The sequence below is a fragment of the Polistes canadensis genome, unplaced genomic scaffold, assembly GCF_001313835.1.
Source record: "Polistes canadensis isolate GaletaPanama2010 unplaced genomic scaffold, ASM131383v1 scaffold_155, whole genome shotgun sequence".
In the NCBI taxonomy this organism is placed as follows: Eukaryota; Metazoa; Arthropoda; class Insecta; order Hymenoptera; family Vespidae; genus Polistes; species Polistes canadensis.
In genome coordinates this window covers 201,037-221,543 of record NW_014569702.1, presented here as the reverse complement: position 1 = coordinate 221,543, position 20,507 = coordinate 201,037, and the positions used below count along the sequence as shown (strand labels likewise).

Here is a 20,507-nt window from a genome sequence, read left to right as displayed (position 1 = left end):
CCTGCTCTTTCTTTTCTATGATGGATGATGAAATAATCAAGAAAATACTCTTGATCGTACATTTATTCAACAAACTAACGTACATCAACAAATCTTGACAGTTTCAAACTCGTTCATTAAATAAAATCATTAAGATAAAAGAAAAAATCCATCAATGGACAAGCAAAGTCTACCCTTTAATACTTGTAATTTTTGTTTTCCCTTAGTCCATTTGTTTGACATAAAAGTATGTAGTCTTAAAAACTGATCATGAAATTTCTATTTTTTTCGATATCAAATGTACAATTATACAAAGAGGGTAGGAGGAGGAAGCTTGCGCCTTACCGCTTTGTAAAATATTCAAACACGCTGCAATATAAATCACGTTCTCTTTTTCTCGCAGAAAGAATAAAACTTTTCAGCGAAAATAAAAAGAAAATGTAAGGAAATTTTATCGGTAGTTTTTTTTTCACGACGAACCTCAACGATGCAACGTCGACCATGCAATTTGAGTTTACACGAAAAAAAATGCATCCTGCTTGGCAAGACATTTTAAATAACACCGATGATAATAATAACTATAACAGAGTAATCATATGTAATAATAATAATAATAGCAATACAACGACGAAATTAGTCAGCGAAAAATATAATAATATTAAAGTAGCTGTCAAAAGCTGAAGAAACGATCGATCGACTTAAATCTATTCGTACAACCGTTTCGTTTGAAGATATAGTCTATTTGTTAGATGATACACTTATTTTTTAACGTTATCGCAAGAATTAATTAGATCTTTCGGGTTATAACGAGTTATAACTCGATAAATTGGTAAAATCTTGCGCGATACAGATCCAACGCAATCCAGCTGACTGTGTTTCGCGATCAAGAAAATCTCTATAAATAATATCTGTACACGCGTAAGATCGTAACGTATGCATTAAAGTTCTTAACGAGACAATCACTTTGGACTTTTTCGAGCGTTCGCTTTCTCGTCGTCGAGTTCCAGGCCAAAGTTTACAACCCCTTGAACGTTGTTCCTGTTCGCTCGTCTCTTCGTTCGAAAACGAATTATGGCTGCTACCGGGGGACTGAGAAGATCTTGATCGAGTTCGGCCGGATTTTGTAAGCCGGTTAGGAGACTGATCGCGAAACCCAGTACCAACGTCAGGATAAAACCGATAGCGCTGTACCAAAGATAGCTCGTCTATCCAAAGAAAAAAAGAAAGAAACGATGAAAGTTTGTCTCGGAACAAGAAAACTTTGTCTGCTTACCCTATAAATGGAAGAAATCTCGTAATATTCGTTTTCCTCCGTAAGACTCGTCGCTGCGATTGTCGGCTCGGCCGCCGTGTCGTTTAAGCAGAGACAGTCCTTTATCGAGAGAGCTTTATTCTCGAGATTAATGTGACCATTGATAATCGCTACTTGAGCTCCTAAACCGATCCACAGAATTATCAGGAGGCTGGTAATTGCCCCTAACATGGCCCCCTTGGCGTTAGCCCACGGTACGAACATGCCCAAAGAGAATAATCCCAGGGTAACTCCGCCCACCATACCATTGAACGACAAAGCCACCTAAAGATGATCGTACACCGATTGATCGTACATCGATTGATCGTGCATTCAAGACTTAGCTACCTGGAGAACGCTGCCGAGTTGTTCCACGACGAAGACGAGAGCGAAACTAAGGACGCCAAAAAATATACTGATCCATCTGGCGTAAATTGCTCCCTTGCGGCCGGGTAATTCCATCTTGAATAGTCCTTGCAGAACGTCTTCGCACGTGATCGCAGCCAAAGAGTTCAAAGCACTTGCGACCGTTCTAAATGCGTTAACAAATGTGTAATAATAACTTTGAGTGTTACCTATATATTATATGTCATTCGATTCGAATATGCTAACCCCAAAGATGCTGCAAAGATACCAGCGACGAAGAAACCGGGCATACCGCGAAGGCTTCCCAAAAAATTCATCACGTATAGGGGCAGTATTTGATCGGAGCTGCTTATGTAATGGGCCGAAAGCGGATCGCAGTCTTTGTAAACGCTATAAAGTACCATGCCCGTTAAAAAATTGATCGTATATATTATGATCATTCCGAAACTGGAAACCCACAAAGCCCTGAAAAGGCAATCGTATGAACAATCGTATGAACAATCGTATGAACAATCGTATGCGAAAGCGAATGAAACTTACGTTCTGGCTTGAGAGATGCTTGAAACGCTGAGATATTTTTGGACGGAAGCCTGATTACTGCAATACATGGTGGTCCAGTAGAAAGTACCCCCAACGACGACGCTCCAGAAGCTGTGTCGTACCGTTGGACTTGGATCCATATTGAAGACCTCTATCCTTCCGCTTATTCGATTGTCTTCCCAGACCAATGAAATTCCGCCTGCCCAAAAGATGCCTAAGCCGACTATGAGGAAGAGAGATCCTAGGAGAACGGCTGCTTGAAACGTGTCGGCCATTATGACCGCCTTCATACCACCCTAAATGCATAGCGTCCGAACATCTCTCTCTCTCTCTCTCTCTCTCTTTTTCTCTTTCTCTTTCTCTTTCTCTTTCTCTTTCTTTTTCTCTTTCTCTTTCTCTTTAATATCTATGAAAAATTATGAAATAAACCTTATACCAACCTGCGAGGCGTAAAATATGCAGACAAAATAGACTAGAGTAACAGCTATGTAAGTATTAAGGCCTGTGACTGTATAAAAAAAGAGAAAAGGAGAAAAAAGTATTAATACATATCATGGCGTGACTAGAAAAGAAAAAGCTATTATAGATTACAAGTGTTATAGAAAAATATAAAAGGAAAGTTACCGTGACTTAGAGCTAACGCCGGTGCGTAGACAGCAACGGACGTATAAAAAATCATTTGAAGCATGTATAATCCGCTTGCAAGTAATCTACAATGTCGATCGAAGCGTAAATTCAAGTACTCGTAGCTGGAGGTCAATCTGAGCTTCATATAAACTGGCAAATAGAGATAAGAAGTGATCGGTACCACTAAAATAAAAGCCAGGCACGTCATCCAAAACTGAGTACCCTAAAAACATGAAGAAGAAGAAGAAGAAGAATTTTCGATTGGTAGTAGGAAGGAAATTATTAAATGACTAAATTAGTAAATACCTATACCTGAGTGTACATCTCGGCAGGATTTCCAAGAAGTTCGATGGCCGTGATAAAACTCGCGGCTAGAGACATGGCCATAGGAAAGGTACCCATGGTGGAACCCCCGAGAAGAAAATCCTCGCTGGTTTCTTGTTTCTTCGCAAAGAAACCGTAGAAGGTGCCTATCATGCAGGAGATGAGTAGCATCGAGCAGAGTACCGCGTAATCGGCCCAGGAAAAGTAATGGAGTAAAAAGGGTCGATCTTCCTCGCAATTCTCCTCCTCTACGACTCGTCGTTGCTCCGCCGAGGAAGCCGACAGAAAGAAAAACAGCACGAACAGCCGTGGTCGCATTTTGTTTAATCTCTGTCGAACCAACCATTCGATATCACAAGCTTTTATTCCCTACTTCTCTACTTCTCTACTTCTTTATTTTCATTTGACATTAGAGCGTACCGCCTACGTTGAAAAACCTTAACTTTGAGTTCCTAATTACGCGTCATCGATCAAATAATAATTAATTAACGCGATTCATCATAACTCGAATCGTTAGAAGGCATCCGAGCTGACGCATTCCGAAAGAAGATTCTTTTACGAAATGCACTTTGCATACCGGTTACAGGGATTACTCCGAGTATTAGATTCGTCAGCTTCATTTAAAGACCTTTATTTGCATGCGCGTTACTAGGTCGAACCATAAAAGCAAATAATAATTCAAAGTAATTTGGATTATCGGAAAACGATGAACGATCTTTATTGCGTCAATAAAGAAAAGGCTAATAGAAACGGATAGGTCTATCGGGAATCGAACGCGTAAATTGGCGGTAGATCTTTTAGACGCGTCTCAATTGATCCTTATACTTGACATCGGTCAGCCTTGATCTTGTCACGATTTAATCAACGGCAATTCGATCGATTCTGATTTACGTAATTATCGAACAAATGGGAAACGCATTTCTACATGTTTCTACATATTTTCCAAAGAGAAATCATTATTATGCACCGTTCGGCCTTGTTAGGAGAACAAAATCTTGATCATCGCGATTAATCGTTTAACGAGCCGAGCTAAAACCAGTTATTCTCTCCTCTCTTTTCAACAATTAATCCACGATCTATGCTAATATTCATTCGTTGTTTTGCATTTCGCAAGATGCAACCTCGATAACCGACTTAATAATATTAATAATAAAGGTAAATCTGACGTACCTTTTGCCTGTCAAGAAGAAGGAGCAACGAATCAGCTCCAAATTCGTCGATTCAGTTTACGCGAGGATAAACGCGGAAGGATTTGAATCGCGCGTGCCGAGTAAAAACGTACGAAATTGCAATTGTATGATCTTGCTCGTTTTCCTGACGTAACGCATATATGTATACGAAATAGGAACTTTCGGTCAAAATTTGTAACTTTAATTTTTGTCAACGAAACGATTAATGATGGCGCATTCTAACGCTTTGGTTAAAACAACGAAGGATATTCTAATCTCCTAGGGATAGATCGGACGTTCATAATTTAGCGAGAAGTAAAGGAAGAAGGAAAAAGGAATAAACCGCGAAACGCGTTCGGAGTCGCGGGTGTCGAGCGGATTAAACTGAGAACGGTTTTAAGACTGGTCGTTTTAATTGTCATGTGAGCGCCTTTATACGTTGCATCCCCTTCTACCCATATAAAGTATGTGTTTGTGTGTGTGCAGCATCGATAGTATATCGTAACGACGCTCGTAAATAATAATTATTACGACTCTTCCGTGACAAGTAGCGATGAAAGAAGCCGGATTTGACGATTTTCAGAATAGTAAACGTAGCTAACAATAAGTTTAACTCTCTTCCCACTTGGTTACGCGCTTCCCTCTCTGTGTCTCGTGTCGATCGGACATAGGAAAGAAATAGAAGCGATAGCGACCCTAATGACGCAATCTAATACCACTTACTTTTTACTTTATTTTCATATTTCCAATGAAAATCCTGACACCGAATTCGTTAAATTGTTCGATTCGTTGGATAATACTCGTCCGTCACATAAGGCTCGCGTAATAATCGGTTAATGATATAAACTAAAAGACGTATACAGAGAGAGGGAGTGGTGCATACATAGACGACGCGTAATTCAATGCGTAATTCGATGCACGTGTTTGCGTCATATCATTTAGATTTTAACGCGCTACGTACCCAACATCGTCGGATCGTCTTCGTGGCGATATGTTGATACAGGTAAACAGCGTTTGCGTAAACAGACCTATCCTAAATCTCGGGAACAATCGTATAAGAGGAGGCATTTGTCGTCTTCGAAGAAAGGCAAACGTGCTTTTCAAATTTCAACATTTAAAAGGAACACTCGCAAAGGGTTGCGTCAGGGTTGCACATTTTGCACATTCGTTGCGCCGAGCAACAATTCAATTTATAACTTTTGTTCTTTTTCGTGTAGAGGCTGATATCAACTTAGATGCTCTAAAGTTCAATAGAGAAGCGCGATGTAACTGATAAAAATCCGAACGAAGCGAAGAGTAATCGAGTAACAAATTAAGCGATTACGATAAACGTCGAGCTTTCAAATTTAATTTCACATTGATTTTTGTATCGAATCGATTTAGGAAGGACCAAACGAACTCACCCCTTTTTCGAAAAGAGTAAGAATATCTACTATGGAACTCTTGTACGTTGACGACTCGCAAAAATAAACGCATTCGCGAAAAACTCTTATAGAATATATCTATTCGATATTTCAAAAGACGTTGAAAAAAAATATTTTTCTCGCTCGAGAAAATATATTTACATTCTCGGCAATGATCAATAGATAGAGGAGTAAGATTGCGAGAGCAAACAGGACTAACGACGATCGTCTAAAAGCACAACAAACAGAGTGAAGGATCCTGTCAGATAGATAAAGAGAGAGAGAGAGAGAGAGAAAAAGAGAGAGAGGCAAGATTTCTTTTCAATGTTAACGTCGTCTTGTCGTCGTAATGAAATTAAGCGCGAACGATGAAGATAAATTTTCGATTGACGAATCGAAATTGTCATAGCCAGGAGGGAAGGGCCAGAGAAGATAAGAAAAGAAGATACAGGCATTAAGGTAAAATCACCTCGACGACTAAGATAAAAGACTCAGACGAAGACGAAGAAATATGCGACTCGGATGCGGTAACGTCTTAATTAATTAATTGCTTGCTCAGCTAACGAATATGGTCCGTCCTACGAATGGAAAATATGTCCGAGTGTCGCTGTCATTCTTGACCATTGTCTTCCAGTGGAAAAATAATTAAAAAGGGCTCTGGCCCGATCGGACTGCGGCAGCTTGTATAAATTGAAACTGGTTTCAACCGACCGGCGGTGGTTCGATCCAGTGACAAGGCGATGAATCGGATCGGCACCACCCATCATTCTTGACAACATTTTAGGACTAACATATTTTCTCTTGTCCAATTTTATCTAGAAAAAAGCATCTTCTTTTTAAGGATAGGATTAATAGTATAACAATTATGCAAGTTTTGATCACGTAAAATTGATTTCATTTTAAAATCAACGTTCTCTCATACAATTTTCACATTCGATTAGATTTTGTCAAAAATATAACTGTTATAGTAATAGTCTCACATTAGATGATACAATATTACACATTATATTATATTCAATTGTATAAATAAAAAGTATATGTGAAATATTTTCATACTTATTTGGCGCGCATATTGGACTCAAATTTTGATAGGCTTCGCGATAAAAAATCGCTTACATAGCATGCCTATATATATACTGTTTTTGCATACTGGTCTTATTTTTAATCAAAAAAAAAAACTACAATAAAATGATGTATAAATTTAAGTAAATTGGCAGTGTAATGACGATTAATGGAAGACAAGTATATAGATTTAATGAAATATATTCGAGCTAATACTATACGAATTAAATTGTTCTAAATGCCATTAAAAGGCGAAAAAATGCAAAGACGCTATAAAATAAAAACTTCGAGATATAGTCAGCTGTGTCATTAAGAAATGAGAGAATAAAACCATATTTAAGGATCATAATCGTAATAAAGGAATACTAACTCGTTTCTAAATAACCCTGAGAATATTAATGTTGTATGTTTTAATTCCAGTATCTCTAGACGTGACATATCTGATATTATATCTCGCGATATGTGACCCTATATAAAGTATATAAAACTTAATAGTTTTAAATACTTGTACTAATTAGTTCCCCTTCATCAACCGATTCAGCATTAAATATATATTTTCCTTGTAATTTCTTATTCGAATCTGCCAACTCGCTGCGTTCGAAATGAAGAGATCGTTTATTGCTTAAGCGTTTCCCGATTATTGGAAAAAGCAAATTAGGATCTAACTCTTTCTGAGTTTGCCTAGATATGCATCGAATTATATTACTAACTAATAAACCGACGATAAAAGTAATAAGGAACCCAAGTGGTGCATACCACATATATGATATACGATATAAATAAAAATAGTGATTATCGTCAATTTTTCTGAAACAAATGTAAACAAAATATTTTATTTCAAGAGTTACCACTTTTCATAATATATATTATAATGCTAATTAAAAAATATTACTCACGGAGAAGATAATTCCATCGAACTTCTAAACGCACTTAATGTTATATTGTTTGTTGAATTTACATCACAGCCATTCGTAAATAATGGTAATTTAGTAGGAATGGGTCTAGGTTGTCCATAAGCAATCCATAAGAGAAAGACAAGGGATAGTATTGTTCCTGTTATAGCTCCCGATTCTATAGCGGATTCAGTAGTCATTCCTAATGTAAAAATTCCCAAGAGTGGGCCTCCAACAATGCCAAATATTGTCAATCCTGCCTAGGACGCGCGACAGTGATTTATAATACTTATCGATAAAAAGAACCAACTGTGTAAATCTATATGATTTATCCAATAAAAATAACATACTTGCAAAACGCCTCCTAAAAGTTCAGCAAGAAAAGCCAAAGCGATAGAGATTAATCCATACGCGAATGCAATAATTTTTCCAACAGTGGCTGCACTTGTAGGACTTAATTCTTTACGAGTACAACGATTATATACAGGTTTGACATAATCTTCTAACGTAACAGCTGCCAAAGAATTTAGAGCTGCAGAAATTGTACTAAGGCCAGCACTGAAAATACCTTTTAAAAGATAATTACACGCGAGTACAAACGTATCGATTAATTCATATTAATTAATTTCACTACTTTTGTTGTATTACCAATTATATTTACCTGCTATGAAAAGACCTGGCAATCCAGGTAAATAATACATAGTATCCATTACATATAGTGGCATTAACATATCCATAGTAGAGATTCTCCCCTCTGTTAAAGGATCGCACGCAAAATATTTACTGTACATGGATAGTCCAGAAAAACATGTTGACACAGAAAGAAATATTAAAATAGGCAGAGACAGCCACAGCGATAGTTGGGCTGATTTTAAGCTCTTAACGGTTAGCATACGTTGTACTTGAACTTGATTTACTCCGTACAAGGACAAAAATGTAACCAAACCGCCAAAAATGAGAGACCACCAAGTATGTCGTTCCGTTGGATATATAGAAATGCTAAATAAAATATTGGTAAAAGTATTTAATAATATTAATTAAATATATCAAATGATAAATATAATTATTAATGAATGTTATAAACTGCGCAGTACTTGTCAAATTCTATCCGCTGTCCAATCACCGCAATATCCCAAATTTTCCCTAAGCTTCCTATTTCGTAAGAGGCTATAATAATAATAATAATTACAGAAGCAAACATAAGTAAGCTCTGAAATACATCTGTTATTAAGACAGCCTTAATGCCTCCTATACTGGAATAAAAACTGCAAGCTAATCCAATTATAATTATACTTCCAGTTTTAGAAATTCCTGTAGTCGCTTCCAAAGCTAAGGAAGGCGCATAAAGTACAACTCCGGAATATAAAAGCAGCTGTACCCAGTACACAAAACTAGCCATCATTCTAGTTTTAATCCCAAAGCGCTTCTCCAAGTACTAAAAGTTGTTCATTTTTAAGATATTCATTACATGAAGTTTCATTCATAATAGTTACCTCATAAGCGCTTGTTGCTTGAAGCTTAAAGAATACTGGTAAAAATCCATAGCAAACTATAGGTGTACCTATTACGTATGATAAATTTATAATTACAAATTGTGTTCCATAGTAATAATTTTCAGCCGATACGCCGAGCAAAGTGATAGCCGACATGAATGAAACCACTAGAGCGATTGAAACAGGAATAATGCTCATCGATTGGCTTGCATTAAAATACTCCTATGAATGAAAATATTTTCATTTCATTTTATTTCAATCCAATAAATATAAATAAATTTGGATAATTTTTAATAAAGATATTTTGTATTACCTCTACAGTTTTTTGCCGGCCACCACTGAATCTATAATAAATACCTATACCGATACTTATGCAAAGCATGAGAAATATAACTGCATAATCGATCCATCCTAATGTTGATGTTTCTACCATACTTAATATCTGTAAAATACAATTACAGGTGTAATCTTACATGGAAGTAATTTGTTTATTAATTAATCAATTTTATTCATTCCATGATGTTGAAATACAAAGAAATTTTACAAATGAATCTTATCATATACTTTCACCTGTATTTTGAAACATTTTATTAGTCTGCTAAATATAAGATTTGCAGTAAGATAAAATGAGATGTCAGATAATTAACAAGACAATCTTATTTTATCTAATTGACACTGGTAACAAAGATAAAAAGTACAAAATAATAGATTTTCTAACATAATTAATTTATTGAAAGAAGTATGATGAGTTTATTAAAATGGATAGACTATCGTCTAGCTATTATTTTTTGTGTTTAAAATGAGGCTCTTATATCTTTCGTGTCATCTATACTGACCTAGTATAAATTTATTATAAATACCACATATAACGTGAGTCAAACTTGTTATCACATAAGAAAGAAAATACGCAAAAAATAACGAAATTATTCGTTTATTCGTTAATAACGTCGCACACAATATAATTACGTTCAAATAGGAAAAATAACACGAGTCTTCATACGATAAAACTAAACTCGCACATTCAGAGATAGAGTTAGGCGCGTACTAACGCACGTGTTCAGCTTTTAACGCATTTATAGAGTGCGGATTTTATTCATGTATTTGCGTAATGCCGTTCGCAGATGCGCGCTGCTCTTCCTCTATTATCGATATAAAGCCATGTTCACACCGAATAAATCTTTATTCGAAATCGGTAATTTCTTTATTCGTCGTTATTTCAACAGTGAATAACGAGAGAAAATGTTGTAGCAATTTTTTCTTGATGTAGCCTTCTCGTATAAAGGTACGTTTACAACAATTCCAAAATATAATATAATTTGTATTCGTAATGTGAATTATCCTTCAAATAAAGGAACTTTTCAGTTTGGCTATATACATTATGTTCTTCCAACAAACAATGTTAAAGATAAGATAATGCTAATTCTTTTTTTTAATTAATTTACATAAGGATTATATTTTATATTTCATGTTTAATATCTACCCACATATTATATAGACAACCAATATCGATATTTTAATATTCTATTTTAAAAAAGGCGCGTAAGATTTGATTTGAACTACTCCCCGTAGATATCGAGATATTTTAGTATCACGGTTTTAAATGGCGGACTACGGTAAAAAGTGTGACGAAGATTGTTCTTTTGATTACGGCGACGACAAAAACAAGGGCGTGTGTCTTATTAAAGAAGAGTAAGTTTTTTTATTATTATCTACATTTGTAATATAAATTATGAAATCGTTATATATCTATTTGCACGCTAGAATCATAACCTCAAAATCAAACATTAGGATTATGCCTCGTACATTTCTTGATAGTTTTGCATCACGTTACAAAGTTGTAAACATTTAGATTAACCTCTTTTGCAAGATTAAAGAAATATTCATTTATTGCAGATTCATAATCGAAGATAGAATAAGATTGCAAAATGAGGAGTGCCTTGTCGGATCAAACAAGCGGAGCGCGGAGGAAAGTATCAACGCGAACGAGGAGGAACCAACGTCTCATGATTTTTCATCGAAAAAATTAAAATCCGAAGAAAAGAAGGAAAAGCTTCGAGGTCAGAATAAAGCCAGGCCACCACCGTTCAAAACCTTGCGCGAAACAAGTCTGTGCCCATGGATAGCGGATCAGGCGGTAGGGGAACCTGAGAAAAAATGTGAGATTAAACATTGTTCCTTTCTACACGATCGAAAAGAATATCTGCAATTAAAGCCAAGCGATATTAGCGAGGAGTGTTATATTTTCAATTTAATGGGTAGATGTCCTAGAGGTGCCGCATGCAGGATGGGTACTAATCATCTGACCATGGATGGTTACAACATAGTAAACGCAGAAAAATTCGAAGAATTTAATAAGAAACCTGCTTCGACGCAAAATCAATTATCCAAGGTACTCCAAAATAAGCTTAGGAAGCATAAATATAATTTTTCGAAAGCCGAAGCAATAGTTAAAAGAAACAGTTCATCCGCCAAGAAGATATCTACCGAAAGTCAAAAGTTGAAAGATTCCGTTGAAGAAACGTCTCGATTGGAATGTTCAAAAGTAAAAAAAGACGGGGAAGAATTTGAGAAAGATAATATATCGAATGAGATTTGTGAGAAAAAAGAGTCAAGGATCGGACCCGTAGAGGACTACGATTTGATTAAAATTCGAGCTTCGGAAAAGAAAAAGATCGATTGGAAGAATAAAATAATGTTAAGTCCTTTAACGACCGTGGGTAATCTTCCATTTCGAAGAATTTGCAAAAGTTACGGCGCCGATATCACTTGCGGAGAAATGGCATTAGCTCCTAAAATACTGAAAGGAGCGCACGAGGAATGGGCGTTGGTAAAACGACACGAAAGCGAAGACATTTTTGGCGTACAATTGTGTGGTAATAATCCTGGAGTATTGACAAGATGTGCTCAATTATTGAACGAAGAAATTAATATAGATTTCATAGATTTGAACTTAGGATGTCCTATCGATTTAATTTACAGACAAGGTGGTGGAAGTGGTATGCTCAATAGATTAAACGTATTAGAAACGGTTATAAAATCTGTTAGTCAAGTTGTGGAAATACCTTTAACGGTAAAAACTAGAACAGGGGTTTACATAGATAAACCTATCGCGCATAATCTAATGCCAAAGTTTCGAGATTGGGGCGTATCCATGATTACCGTGAGTAATTTTCCTTCATTTTGATTTAATCAAAAGTATTGATAATTAAAAAAAGTATTTATTCAATAGTAAATGAATAACGATTGCATTTTGAACAGGTTCACGGAAGATCTCGCGAACGAAGGTACACCAAACTCGCAGATTGGAATTATATAGAAAAATGTGCACAGGCAGCAAAGCCTGTACCTGTATTTGGGAACGGAGATATTCTTTCGTACGATGATTATCAAAGAGCACTAAACACGTACACTTCCGTACAAGGGGTGACTATAGGAAGAGGAGCATTAGTAAAACCATGGATTTTTACCGAAATGAAAGAGAAAAAGTTGATAGATGTGAGAAGTACAGAAAGATTTGAGATATTAAAGAAATACGTTAATTATGGTCTCGAACATTGGGGATCCGATACGCGAGGAGTTGAAACAACAAGAAGATTTATGCTAGAATGGATCTCCTTCTTACACAGGCAAGTAATCTTACTTGGAAGTTGACGATAATAAGGTAGTACAAACGTATTGTTACATGTAGCATATTTTATCTAGGTATGTACCTGTTGGATTATTGGAAAGACCACCGCAGAGAATCAACGAGAGACCACCATTTTACAAAGGTCGAGACGAAATGGAAACGCTTATGGCAAGTTCTAATTGTACGGATTGGGTAAAGATATCGTAAGTTCGTTTTCACAATAAATACATACGCAATGCGCTTGATAGGATAATCGATGGATATCGTGTCATGTTTGGTCTTTTTATTTTAGAGAAATGTTACTTGGAAAAGTACCCGACGGATTCCATTTCTTACCTAAGCATAAAGCAAATTCATGGGAGTAATAGGAGAATTATGTCTTTATTTTGTTTCTCCTCGCGAGAATTTGAAAAATAAATCTTAACCGTGAACAAAACAACTTTGATCTGAAGAAATTTTATTCAATGCGTTATAATTGGCGCTACATTTTCCATCGTCGATGAAAATTAATAATGAGCAGCGATATCACCGAGTAGAGAGACCGGCCACATGCAGTCGCAACCACCAGCAATTTCTTTGGTGAAAGGTTCCCAACAATCGCTGTCCCAGGCGCGTCTGACTAAGAAGAGGGTCCTACTCCTTTGTACGCAATGAAAGCCAGGATGTGCACATTTCTGAAACACGTATGCAAGCGTATAGGCAATTGAACGATATTCGATATCGAACACAACGCCGAGATAAGTTTAAATGCATTAAATGCAACCTGTTTGGATGATCGCGTTGTTCGTTCGGATGCTCGATCGAGAAGCGAGTAACTCTTGCAGTAGACTTCGTGATAATGAGGCGGTTGATATTCGTAATTTTCATCGTTGAACTCTACTCTTCTGGTCACGGTTTCGCAGAGGTTTCGATATTCCTAAAGACAAAGAGTAAGTCAAAGGAAAAAAAAAAAAGTAAAAAGAGTCTATAAGAGTTTATAAGAAAATTACAGGCATTAAATTTCTATTCTGTCGGTCGAGTTCTCCAAAGTTTTTTGGTCTTTCGAATTCTTCATTGTTGTATTCTTCCGGTAGATAAGAAAGGTCTCGTAAAATGGGAAGGTTGTTGCGCAAGTTGCTCTCGAAGATCTTGGTAAAATTGAGCTTCTCGTAAAGTGCTGTAGAATCGTGTGCGAGCACGAGCAATTCGGCGAGCTGTTGGAAAAAGCGAAATTGTAAAATTAAAATCGAAGTTTCGTGTCGGTCGGCTGGGACGGATCTGACTTTGTTCTATAAAACTCTATGAAACGTCGTCATCGTTCGCGCATGGGGAGGGTAGGGAGTCGTTTTATCGAGTGGGAGCGAAGCTGGTGTGAATCATCTATCCGATATTGCGCCTTAAGCGAAAGAACGAAATCGAAAGCGATATTAGAGAAAATATTTCCTAACTAAAGTCGAACGATAATCGCTTATTTGTTTGTTTTTCTATCGTTTAATATATTGTATAAAGGCAGGAACTCAAGCGAAGATTGTTTTCGAAATGACGTCTTCTCGGCGATGAACGTTAATCGGTTTCTGAAAATCAGACTTGGCAGTCGACAGACAAGGTCAGCCCTGATTGAGTCAACGTGCCCCATGTCGTACGATATAAATTATTGTTCCCCGCGACTCTCGCTTAATTCGCGCATTGGCTTCGGACCGACGACGAAACGATCTCTATTGACGAGACAAGTAAAAGGTTTTCTTTCGTTGTTGGTGTCATTTCTGTGGGGCCTGTTTTCGAAGAGCGCATAGGAGCGGTGCGGTGCGCATTCGCCGCGAGAAGCGCACTCCTCGGTCCGTGGCAAGAAGGTACTTATTCAATTGAGAAGTGCGCTCCCGTCTGACATAGTTCAGTCGACGACGAACTTACATCTACTTCGGAATTTGCATCTGTTCGACCCGTCGCAGTAGTTCGGTATTTCGCGTCTTAGCATAAGCAGTTGGTTCTCTGATCAAACGATTAAACGGAATTTAAGGTGGCCTTCCGCCGTCGTTATTGATATCGATGACGATGCCATGGCAACCGATCTTTGCGCAAACGGAACTTTAAAATCGACACCCGTCAGGTGAGATGCACGAAATATTTACACCTATGTATTTTACCAACTACGATTATACGATCGATCCAATATCAAGCGCGAACACAACCTTTTTTCGTTAGCAGCGATGATTTTCATGACAGTGAAACGGACGGCTTAATGGTCATTATTCCTGCCCGAGTTAATAACCAATTGACCCTCGACCGCCTGACCAGAGGTTTCATTGACGAAGAGCGCCATTAGACAAAGTCGAAGCATCGTGCCAATGCTCCAAATTTGCTCCTTTTCTTTATTTTCATTTCCTTCACCCTTCTGCAAGTTCCATTCGTTCCGGTATAAAAGGTGCTCAAATTCATTATCCTAGTCGTTAAGATGAAATAAAAAAAGACACTGTCTAACTCTCGTAGCCAAGCTTTTCTCAAACTCGTTTAAAGTTTGCCGAAAATCCCTTCTTTTTCGTTCCTCGATATACGGTAATAGATTAGTAGAATGAGTAAATTGGAACGGTACGACCACGGGACGATGTCTAGTTATTCCATTTAGAACAATTGCGGATCGTAGGAAAATACACACGTGGACGTGTTTGTTCAAATGTACTCATAAATGTGCTCGTTGATGATCGCACGTATGATCGATCAATGACTAATAGTTATGCATTTAACTCTCGCGGGTGCGTATGAAAATAAGAAGAAGAAGAAGAACAAATACGCCACGACTTATATTTTCCAAGTGGTAATAAATTGACAAGAGCATTTGGATAAATTTCATTGCATTTAATGAAATAGAATAGTGTACATAGATAGTGTACGAGAGGCGTACGTCAAATTTCGTGGGACGGAATGATTTTCTCTCGTCGAGGCTCGAAAATTAGAGTCTCTGACGGAACACGAACGTGGGAGGAAAACGGCGCCGGTAAGGAAATTAAGTGAAAATCGTCATCCTGGCCTGCAAATGAAATATTTAACCTAAATACTTGGTTACGCGAAAGAGAAACCAAAGGAGAACTCTTTCGATTTTTCTAAGAATGCGACGGTCTCGAAATCGGTCTTACTGTTTGATAATATACTTAGAGCATAATATAATGAGAAAAGGAGAAGTAGAGAGGCGAATTTATACGCGTTAATCGCATTTTTAAACATTGAAAGATATTTTAACGCGCTCGTTTCGTTCGAAAAATTCTAGATTTCTTGTCGTAAATGATATAAAAAAAATGCAAAGAGGTTACTAGCCGATCGGTGAAAAACGTACAACGACGGACCATTGACTCGAAAGAAGGGACGGTAAATTCGCGATAAGATTATTTTTAGCCAACGTTAGAGGGCTTACCCCTTGGCGGTGGCTAAAAATAGTCCGTAAGGCCAATCCAGCTCCAATTATTCCATTTAGGTATTTAGGTGACAATCGACCGACCGCCAATTTAGAAATATTCCACACGCTCGCAAGCGGGGATTTTACGTGGCTTCCTTCGTGGCCCTAGGATTGCATTAATAAGACGCCATAAGACGTTATTACTACAATCCTAGGATCCTCGATTTGTCATTATCGAAAACTTTTTTAGCAATTAATTCTTTCGAAATGATCCAAGTTGAAAGATAAACGTTAACGACATTTGAACGACGTTGAAACTGCGTTGAAATGACTTAATTATAAAAATATTAAAAATCAAAATCGAAGAGAATTGGTAAACGCCTTGCGAGCTGCTACCCGCCTAACGAGCACGCACGTCCGTTTGCAGCGTCGTAGATAACATTATGAGGCAACGCAAGTCCGGTGCACTGGATGCCACGGCGCCGATATCGCCGGAGGAGGAGCAGCTCAAATTTCAAGATAACAGATTCCTCACGACTTTGGTACTCGGCAGGAGTAGGTGAGTACACGGTGTTTCTCATACTCCTTTTTACTTTGCTTACTTTTATTCTATTCAAACGAACCTTATCTCGTTGCGTAAGAAAGGAAAAAAAAAGAAATAACTAAAAATGATATAAAACTATTCGTTATATTCGAAGAGGCTTTAAGTAAGAGCCATAGCTTTAAAGTTCGGGAAGTCTATGAGCCTTAACGAGCTAAACGAATCGTTCGTAAACTCGTCACGCGATCTCGTTCCCATCGTTTTCGACGAAGAGGGCGAAGAGGGGAGGACCGATTCTATCTCTCTCTCTCTCTCTCTCTCTCTCTCGCTCTCTTTAACTCTCCTTTGCTTTCCTGACAGCATTGAAATCATCAAAAATAAGTCATTTAACGAAAGAACAGTTGTGTAATCGGAAAAAGATCGCTCGCGAGAAATTCATTAGCGCTTCGCAAGAAACATCGTGCCTGCTTCTATTTCGGTGTTGTTGCTTTACTTAGAAACGTGCTTCTTGCACTCCTAAAATATGTTTACGCGAACCTTCCTGATTAGAGATGATTAGAGAAAACAGTCAAACAACTTACTAAAAATAGTTTTCCGTACATCCTCGGCATCTCGTGGAGTATATAAATCAAGATGGTAACCGTAGTAGTTGCAAACCTTTTGTAAAATCAAGGTAAAAGTTGTGCAGATTATATACCAGAGAAGATATCGTTTCGAGAGGGAAAATCATACCTATTTGCGTTAGAGAGGAGATGCTAAAGGTTAAAATAAAATTCCTGTACAAATAGAGAGAAAATCAGAGATAACGTTGCGGTGGCATCTGACGCGTCGAACGTTTATATCCGCGGATCGATTGACATTAATTAAATCGGTAGGATTGCGACTGGACGATTTACAGGAGATTTGCGAAAGGCGAAACGAACATAGATATCTGTGTCGCTATCGACACCGATATCGTTCATAAATCCAACTCGTTGAGGTCCAGTCGAGCGTCATTTTTCAATATTTTTTCAAGCCACCTACACGCTTGGGTTACGTCTTACAACGTGCTCGAAAGGAAGACTCGGATGGGGACGGTGGCTAGCAAAAAGGAAGAGACGAATAGCGAGAGTCGGAGAGTAATTAAGTTTGAACGTTCGAGCCTTGAGACTTTGTAATTAGTTCTAGGAAGTTAATTCAACCAAGAGACGAAACAATTTCACTTTGAGTAACGCGTTTCAAGATTATCAAACCGATTAATTTCTTGACTTTTATTTCAAATTTCCCGCTTCGACGCTCGAGGTTGCATCGCGATCGATTAGAACGGAGGTATCGATCCTCTAAGGTTCCTCCGTATTATAATATATATAATATAGTTCGAAGGAGTATTTTTGCAATTACTTTTTTTCTACATTTTTCTGCAAAAAATTACGCGATATCGATTAACATAATAATAACGTAACGTCCATCGAAATTGTAATCGCTCGTCGTATCTTATCGACCTAACCCCAATTTTATTCTCTCCCTCTCTCTCTCTCTCTTTTTGTGTATTTTGCGTTCTTACTCTTCTATTCTATTTATTTCGTATTTTATCTCTTTCTTGTCGTAATAGTCGTAGGCGTGGGTACTCCCATTTAGTTGAAATCATTTTCGCTCGTACAATTAGTACGATAGGAATTACGGATTAAAGGGTCTGCTGACGAATCTTCACCATTTGTTTATATCTCATATTCTCAATTATATATATCAGGAAGTAATTATAGATTTATTTGTTCTTGTTTTTTTCTCATATTCAAAACATGTACATACGATTTTGAAGGCAAAACGATTAACGATTGCACTTCGTGACCAATAGCGCGCTGTCAAAATAAACGGTGCACTGTGTCATAGCCAATAACATGGGGCCAAGAATAGTGGCGGGATTCTTGATAAAGTTTGACAGACGGAGTAGGATTATTAGTCGTACGACGCAAAGAGTTTTACCGAAAGAACGAATGCGCACTAGTATTCGATCGAACGCGCCAGACTGCGGTACTTGAGTCTGATAAATATCTTCTTGTAAAACAAGAATACGAAAAAAAGGAAAGGGAGAGAGAGAGAAAGAGAGAAAGAGAGAGAGAAACAGAATCGATTCGTGCGTAAGTTGGAACATCTTGTTTTTATTCGAATCGAAAGTTGCTCTAATGTTTCGTTCCCCTTCGTTATTTGAGAATCCTTTAACAACGTTTTATTAAAATGATCAATTAAAAAGAAATTCTTTTGAAACGGTTACAAGGCGTAATCATATATGATTTGATTGATCCCGAATAAATGATACGCAACCGTTTGTTTGCGTGTACAATTAATTTAGGCATACGCGCTGACACCGTCGATGATTCGGTTCCCTGAAAAATCTCAATCGTTTCAATGAATCGAAACGAGTTTAGTGTAGGGCGCATTTGTTTCTCGCAATTACGCGTAATTGCTGCTCGATAAATGTTTTTTTCTACGCGCTTTTCTTTGCTAAAAACAAAATGTTATCGTAAAAGGATATAAGAACTAATATGTATTTAGGGAAAATAAATCTAAGAGAAGAATTTCAGGGAATATATTAATGGGACATTTGTAATGAAGTCTTTATTCGATAAACGACGAAGCAATCGTAAGCCTTATCTTCCTAAAAGCATAAAAGACAACATTTGTTCGGTTTCAACGCATAAAGATAATCTGTTTGAATCCTTTATCTTTGCATACATGATTGCGCAAACGATATCAGAGCGCGAATGAACATTTTCAACAGGAAAATCTCGCCGGACGTCCTGCCGTCCTGTCCCTCTGGAATATTTCGACAAAGATCCCTTCATTCGACGACTCCTACTAAATTATCCACGTCGACCAGCGAAGAAGAGTCGCAGGCAACGGACTCGCAACGAGTCCTTTCGACCGTCTTATCGAGCGTTCTTTTCAACAACAATAACAACAATAACAACAACAACAACAACAACAATAGGAAGAAAAGTAGTGGTAGTAGTAGTATCGTCAGCGGTGGGTTCAGAGCTCAGGCGGCGGCGCGTGCCACTCGGGTCAGTGGTGGTGGAAAACTCGCAGCCGAAAGCGGAGGCGGCGCCTCGTTATTCCATAGGGGCGCCAGAGCTGCCAGCAAGCACGCGCGCCTTGGCACGGCACTGGCTAACAAAATGGCGTCTGCGAGCTCAACCGCGGTCGTGCAAGGCTGGCCGAACACCAAGGACGACTACGAGCTCAAAGAGGTTATCGGTGAGTAACTACCACGTCGTGATTTACCATTCCCCTCCGCTATCCCTTTGTCCTTCTACAAATCTTACGATCGAACCACTGTCGTCCAAAGAAATCTTTCACAATTCGAGCCGGTCGCCTGTGAATTTCTGCTCTCTCTCCCGCTCCTCCCCTTCACTCCGTCTCTTTTCCATCGACAATTTTATCATCCTTCCAAAATTTCGCTAAATGACTGAAACAACAACGGGACTGACATAAATGCTCGAGGGTATTTAACAACACTCGATCAACGTGTTCCTGTTATTTTCTACAAATTTTCTCTGTCTTCTCTGGAACGCCATTCTCCAAAAGTGAGATCCTCACCGGCTCCTCCGTGATAACAAATTCTTCTTCTTCCTTTTCAGCTCAGTCTCTTTTTCTTTGGTGCATCGTGTACGTAAAACATCTCTCTCTCTCTTTTTCCTTCTGTGATTCCATCTTTTAGCTATGCTCGTAATCTCGTGGTTGTCTCTCTTTCCTTGTACTTCTTCCTTTTTTGTGAATATTGTACTGTACTGCTCTATATGCTATATATGCTATATCTATATATATCTATATATATCTATATATAT

The 20,507-nt window shown here is 37.8% G+C and overlaps 5 protein-coding genes across 7 annotated transcripts in view; 2 read left to right on the top strand and 3 right to left on the bottom strand.

Moving 5' to 3' along the window:
* Positions 1–48: 48 nt before the first annotated feature.
* Positions 49–4,708, bottom strand: LOC106788820 (sodium-coupled monocarboxylate transporter 1). 2 transcript variants are annotated; one of them, XM_014752419.1, is made up of 9 exons: positions 4,298–4,708; positions 3,116–3,457; positions 2,801–3,026; positions 2,617–2,684; positions 2,177–2,472; positions 1,883–2,101; positions 1,619–1,802; positions 1,253–1,555; positions 49–1,184 (listed from the first exon to the last, which is right to left on the bottom strand). In XM_014752419.1, exons 2-9 carry the CDS (start codon positions 3,443–3,445, stop codon positions 939–941), a joined length of 1,872 nt encoding a protein of 623 aa, XP_014607905.1. In that variant the 5' UTR covers positions 3,446–3,457; positions 4,298–4,708; the 3' UTR covers positions 49–938. The 2 variants fall into 2 exon arrangements, with proteins under 2 accessions (XP_014607905.1, XP_014607906.1); XM_014752420.1 differs by lacking the exon at positions 4,298–4,708 and adding an exon at positions 3,548–3,766.
* A 113-nt stretch (positions 4,709–4,821) lies between these two features.
* LOC106788821 (putative sodium-dependent multivitamin transporter) lies at positions 4,822–10,419 on the bottom strand. Its single transcript, XM_014752421.1, has 8 exons — positions 9,984–10,419; positions 9,461–9,589; positions 9,148–9,369; positions 8,749–9,089; positions 8,316–8,653; positions 8,005–8,222; positions 7,658–7,914; positions 4,822–7,568 (listed from the first exon to the last, which is right to left on the bottom strand). Exons 2-8 carry the CDS (start codon positions 9,578–9,580, stop codon positions 7,259–7,261), a joined length of 1,806 nt encoding a protein of 601 aa, XP_014607907.1. The 5' UTR covers positions 9,581–9,589; positions 9,984–10,419; the 3' UTR covers positions 4,822–7,258.
* Positions 10,420–10,716: 297 nt separating this feature from the next.
* On the top strand, positions 10,717–13,215 carry LOC106788819 (tRNA-dihydrouridine(47) synthase [NAD(P)(+)]-like). Its single transcript, XM_014752418.1, has 5 exons — positions 10,717–10,836; positions 11,041–12,307; positions 12,406–12,773; positions 12,850–12,978; positions 13,068–13,215. Exons 1-5 carry the CDS (start codon positions 10,748–10,750, stop codon positions 13,138–13,140), a joined length of 1,926 nt encoding a protein of 641 aa, XP_014607904.1. The 5' UTR covers positions 10,717–10,747; the 3' UTR covers positions 13,141–13,215.
* LOC106788810 lies at positions 13,216–14,390 on the bottom strand. Its single transcript, XM_014752404.1, has 4 exons — positions 14,358–14,390; positions 13,765–14,043; positions 13,539–13,691; positions 13,216–13,449 (listed from the first exon to the last, which is right to left on the bottom strand). Exons 1-4 carry the CDS (start codon positions 14,388–14,390, stop codon positions 13,282–13,284), a joined length of 633 nt encoding a protein of 210 aa, XP_014607890.1. The 3' UTR covers positions 13,216–13,281.
* LOC106788818 (serine/threonine-protein kinase OSR1-like) overlaps positions 14,051–20,507 on the top strand; it is a 10,139-nt gene continuing 3,682 nt past the window's right edge. For both annotated transcript variants that reach the window (XM_014752417.1, XM_014752416.1), the window contains exons 1-3: positions 14,051–14,861; positions 16,570–16,701; positions 19,442–19,917. In XM_014752417.1, coding sequence (XP_014607903.1) covers positions 14,812–14,861; positions 16,570–16,701; positions 19,442–19,917 — 658 coding nt within the window. In that variant the 5' untranslated portion in view covers positions 14,051–14,811. The remainder of the gene's footprint in view (positions 14,862–16,569; positions 16,702–19,441; positions 19,918–20,507) is intronic.

What these genes read in the sequence shown, in the direction of transcription:
- LOC106788820 (XM_014752419.1), bottom strand. Translation starts at nt 3,445, where the DNA reads ATGCGACCACGGCTGTTCGTGCTGTTTTTCTTTCTGTCGGCTTCCTCG. An exon ending in CTGCCGAGATGTACACTCAG is followed by an intron (nt 3,027 to 3,115) that starts GTATAGGTATTT and finishes TCATGTTTTTAG; the next exon opens with GGTACTCAGTTTTGGATGAC. An exon ending in GGCGTTAGCTCTAAGTCACG is followed by an intron (nt 2,685 to 2,800) that starts GTAACTTTCCTT and finishes TTTTTTATACAG; the next exon opens with TCACAGGCCTTAATACTTAC.
- LOC106788821 (XM_014752421.1), bottom strand. Translation starts at nt 9,580, where the DNA reads ATGGTAGAAACATCAACATTAGGATGGATCGATTATGCAGTTATATTT. An exon ending in GCCGGCAAAAAACTGTAGAG is followed by an intron (nt 9,370 to 9,460) that starts GTAATACAAAAT and finishes TTTCATTCATAG; the next exon opens with GAGTATTTTAATGCAAGCCA. An exon ending in GCCAGGTCTTTTCATAGCAG is followed by an intron (nt 8,223 to 8,315) that starts GTAAATATAATT and finishes ATCTTTTAAAAG; the next exon opens with GTATTTTCAGTGCTGGCCTT.
- LOC106788819 (XM_014752418.1), top strand. Translation starts at nt 10,748, where the DNA reads ATGGCGGACTACGGTAAAAAGTGTGACGAAGATTGTTCTTTTGATTAC. An exon ending in TGGATCTCCTTCTTACACAG is followed by an intron (nt 12,774 to 12,849) that starts GCAAGTAATCTT and finishes TATTTTATCTAG; the next exon opens with GTATGTACCTGTTGGATTAT. An exon ending in ACGGATTGGGTAAAGATATC is followed by an intron (nt 12,979 to 13,067) that starts GTAAGTTCGTTT and finishes TTTTTATTTTAG; the next exon opens with AGAAATGTTACTTGGAAAAG.
- LOC106788810 (XM_014752404.1), bottom strand. Translation starts at nt 14,390, where the DNA reads ATGGGGCACGTTGACTCAATCAGGGCTGACCTT. An exon ending in AGAATAGAAATTTAATGCCT is followed by an intron (nt 13,692 to 13,764) that starts GTAATTTTCTTA and finishes CTTTGTCTTTAG; the next exon opens with GAATATCGAAACCTCTGCGA. An exon ending in CAACGCGATCATCCAAACAG is followed by an intron (nt 13,450 to 13,538) that starts GTTGCATTTAAT and finishes TACGTGTTTCAG; the next exon opens with AAATGTGCACATCCTGGCTT.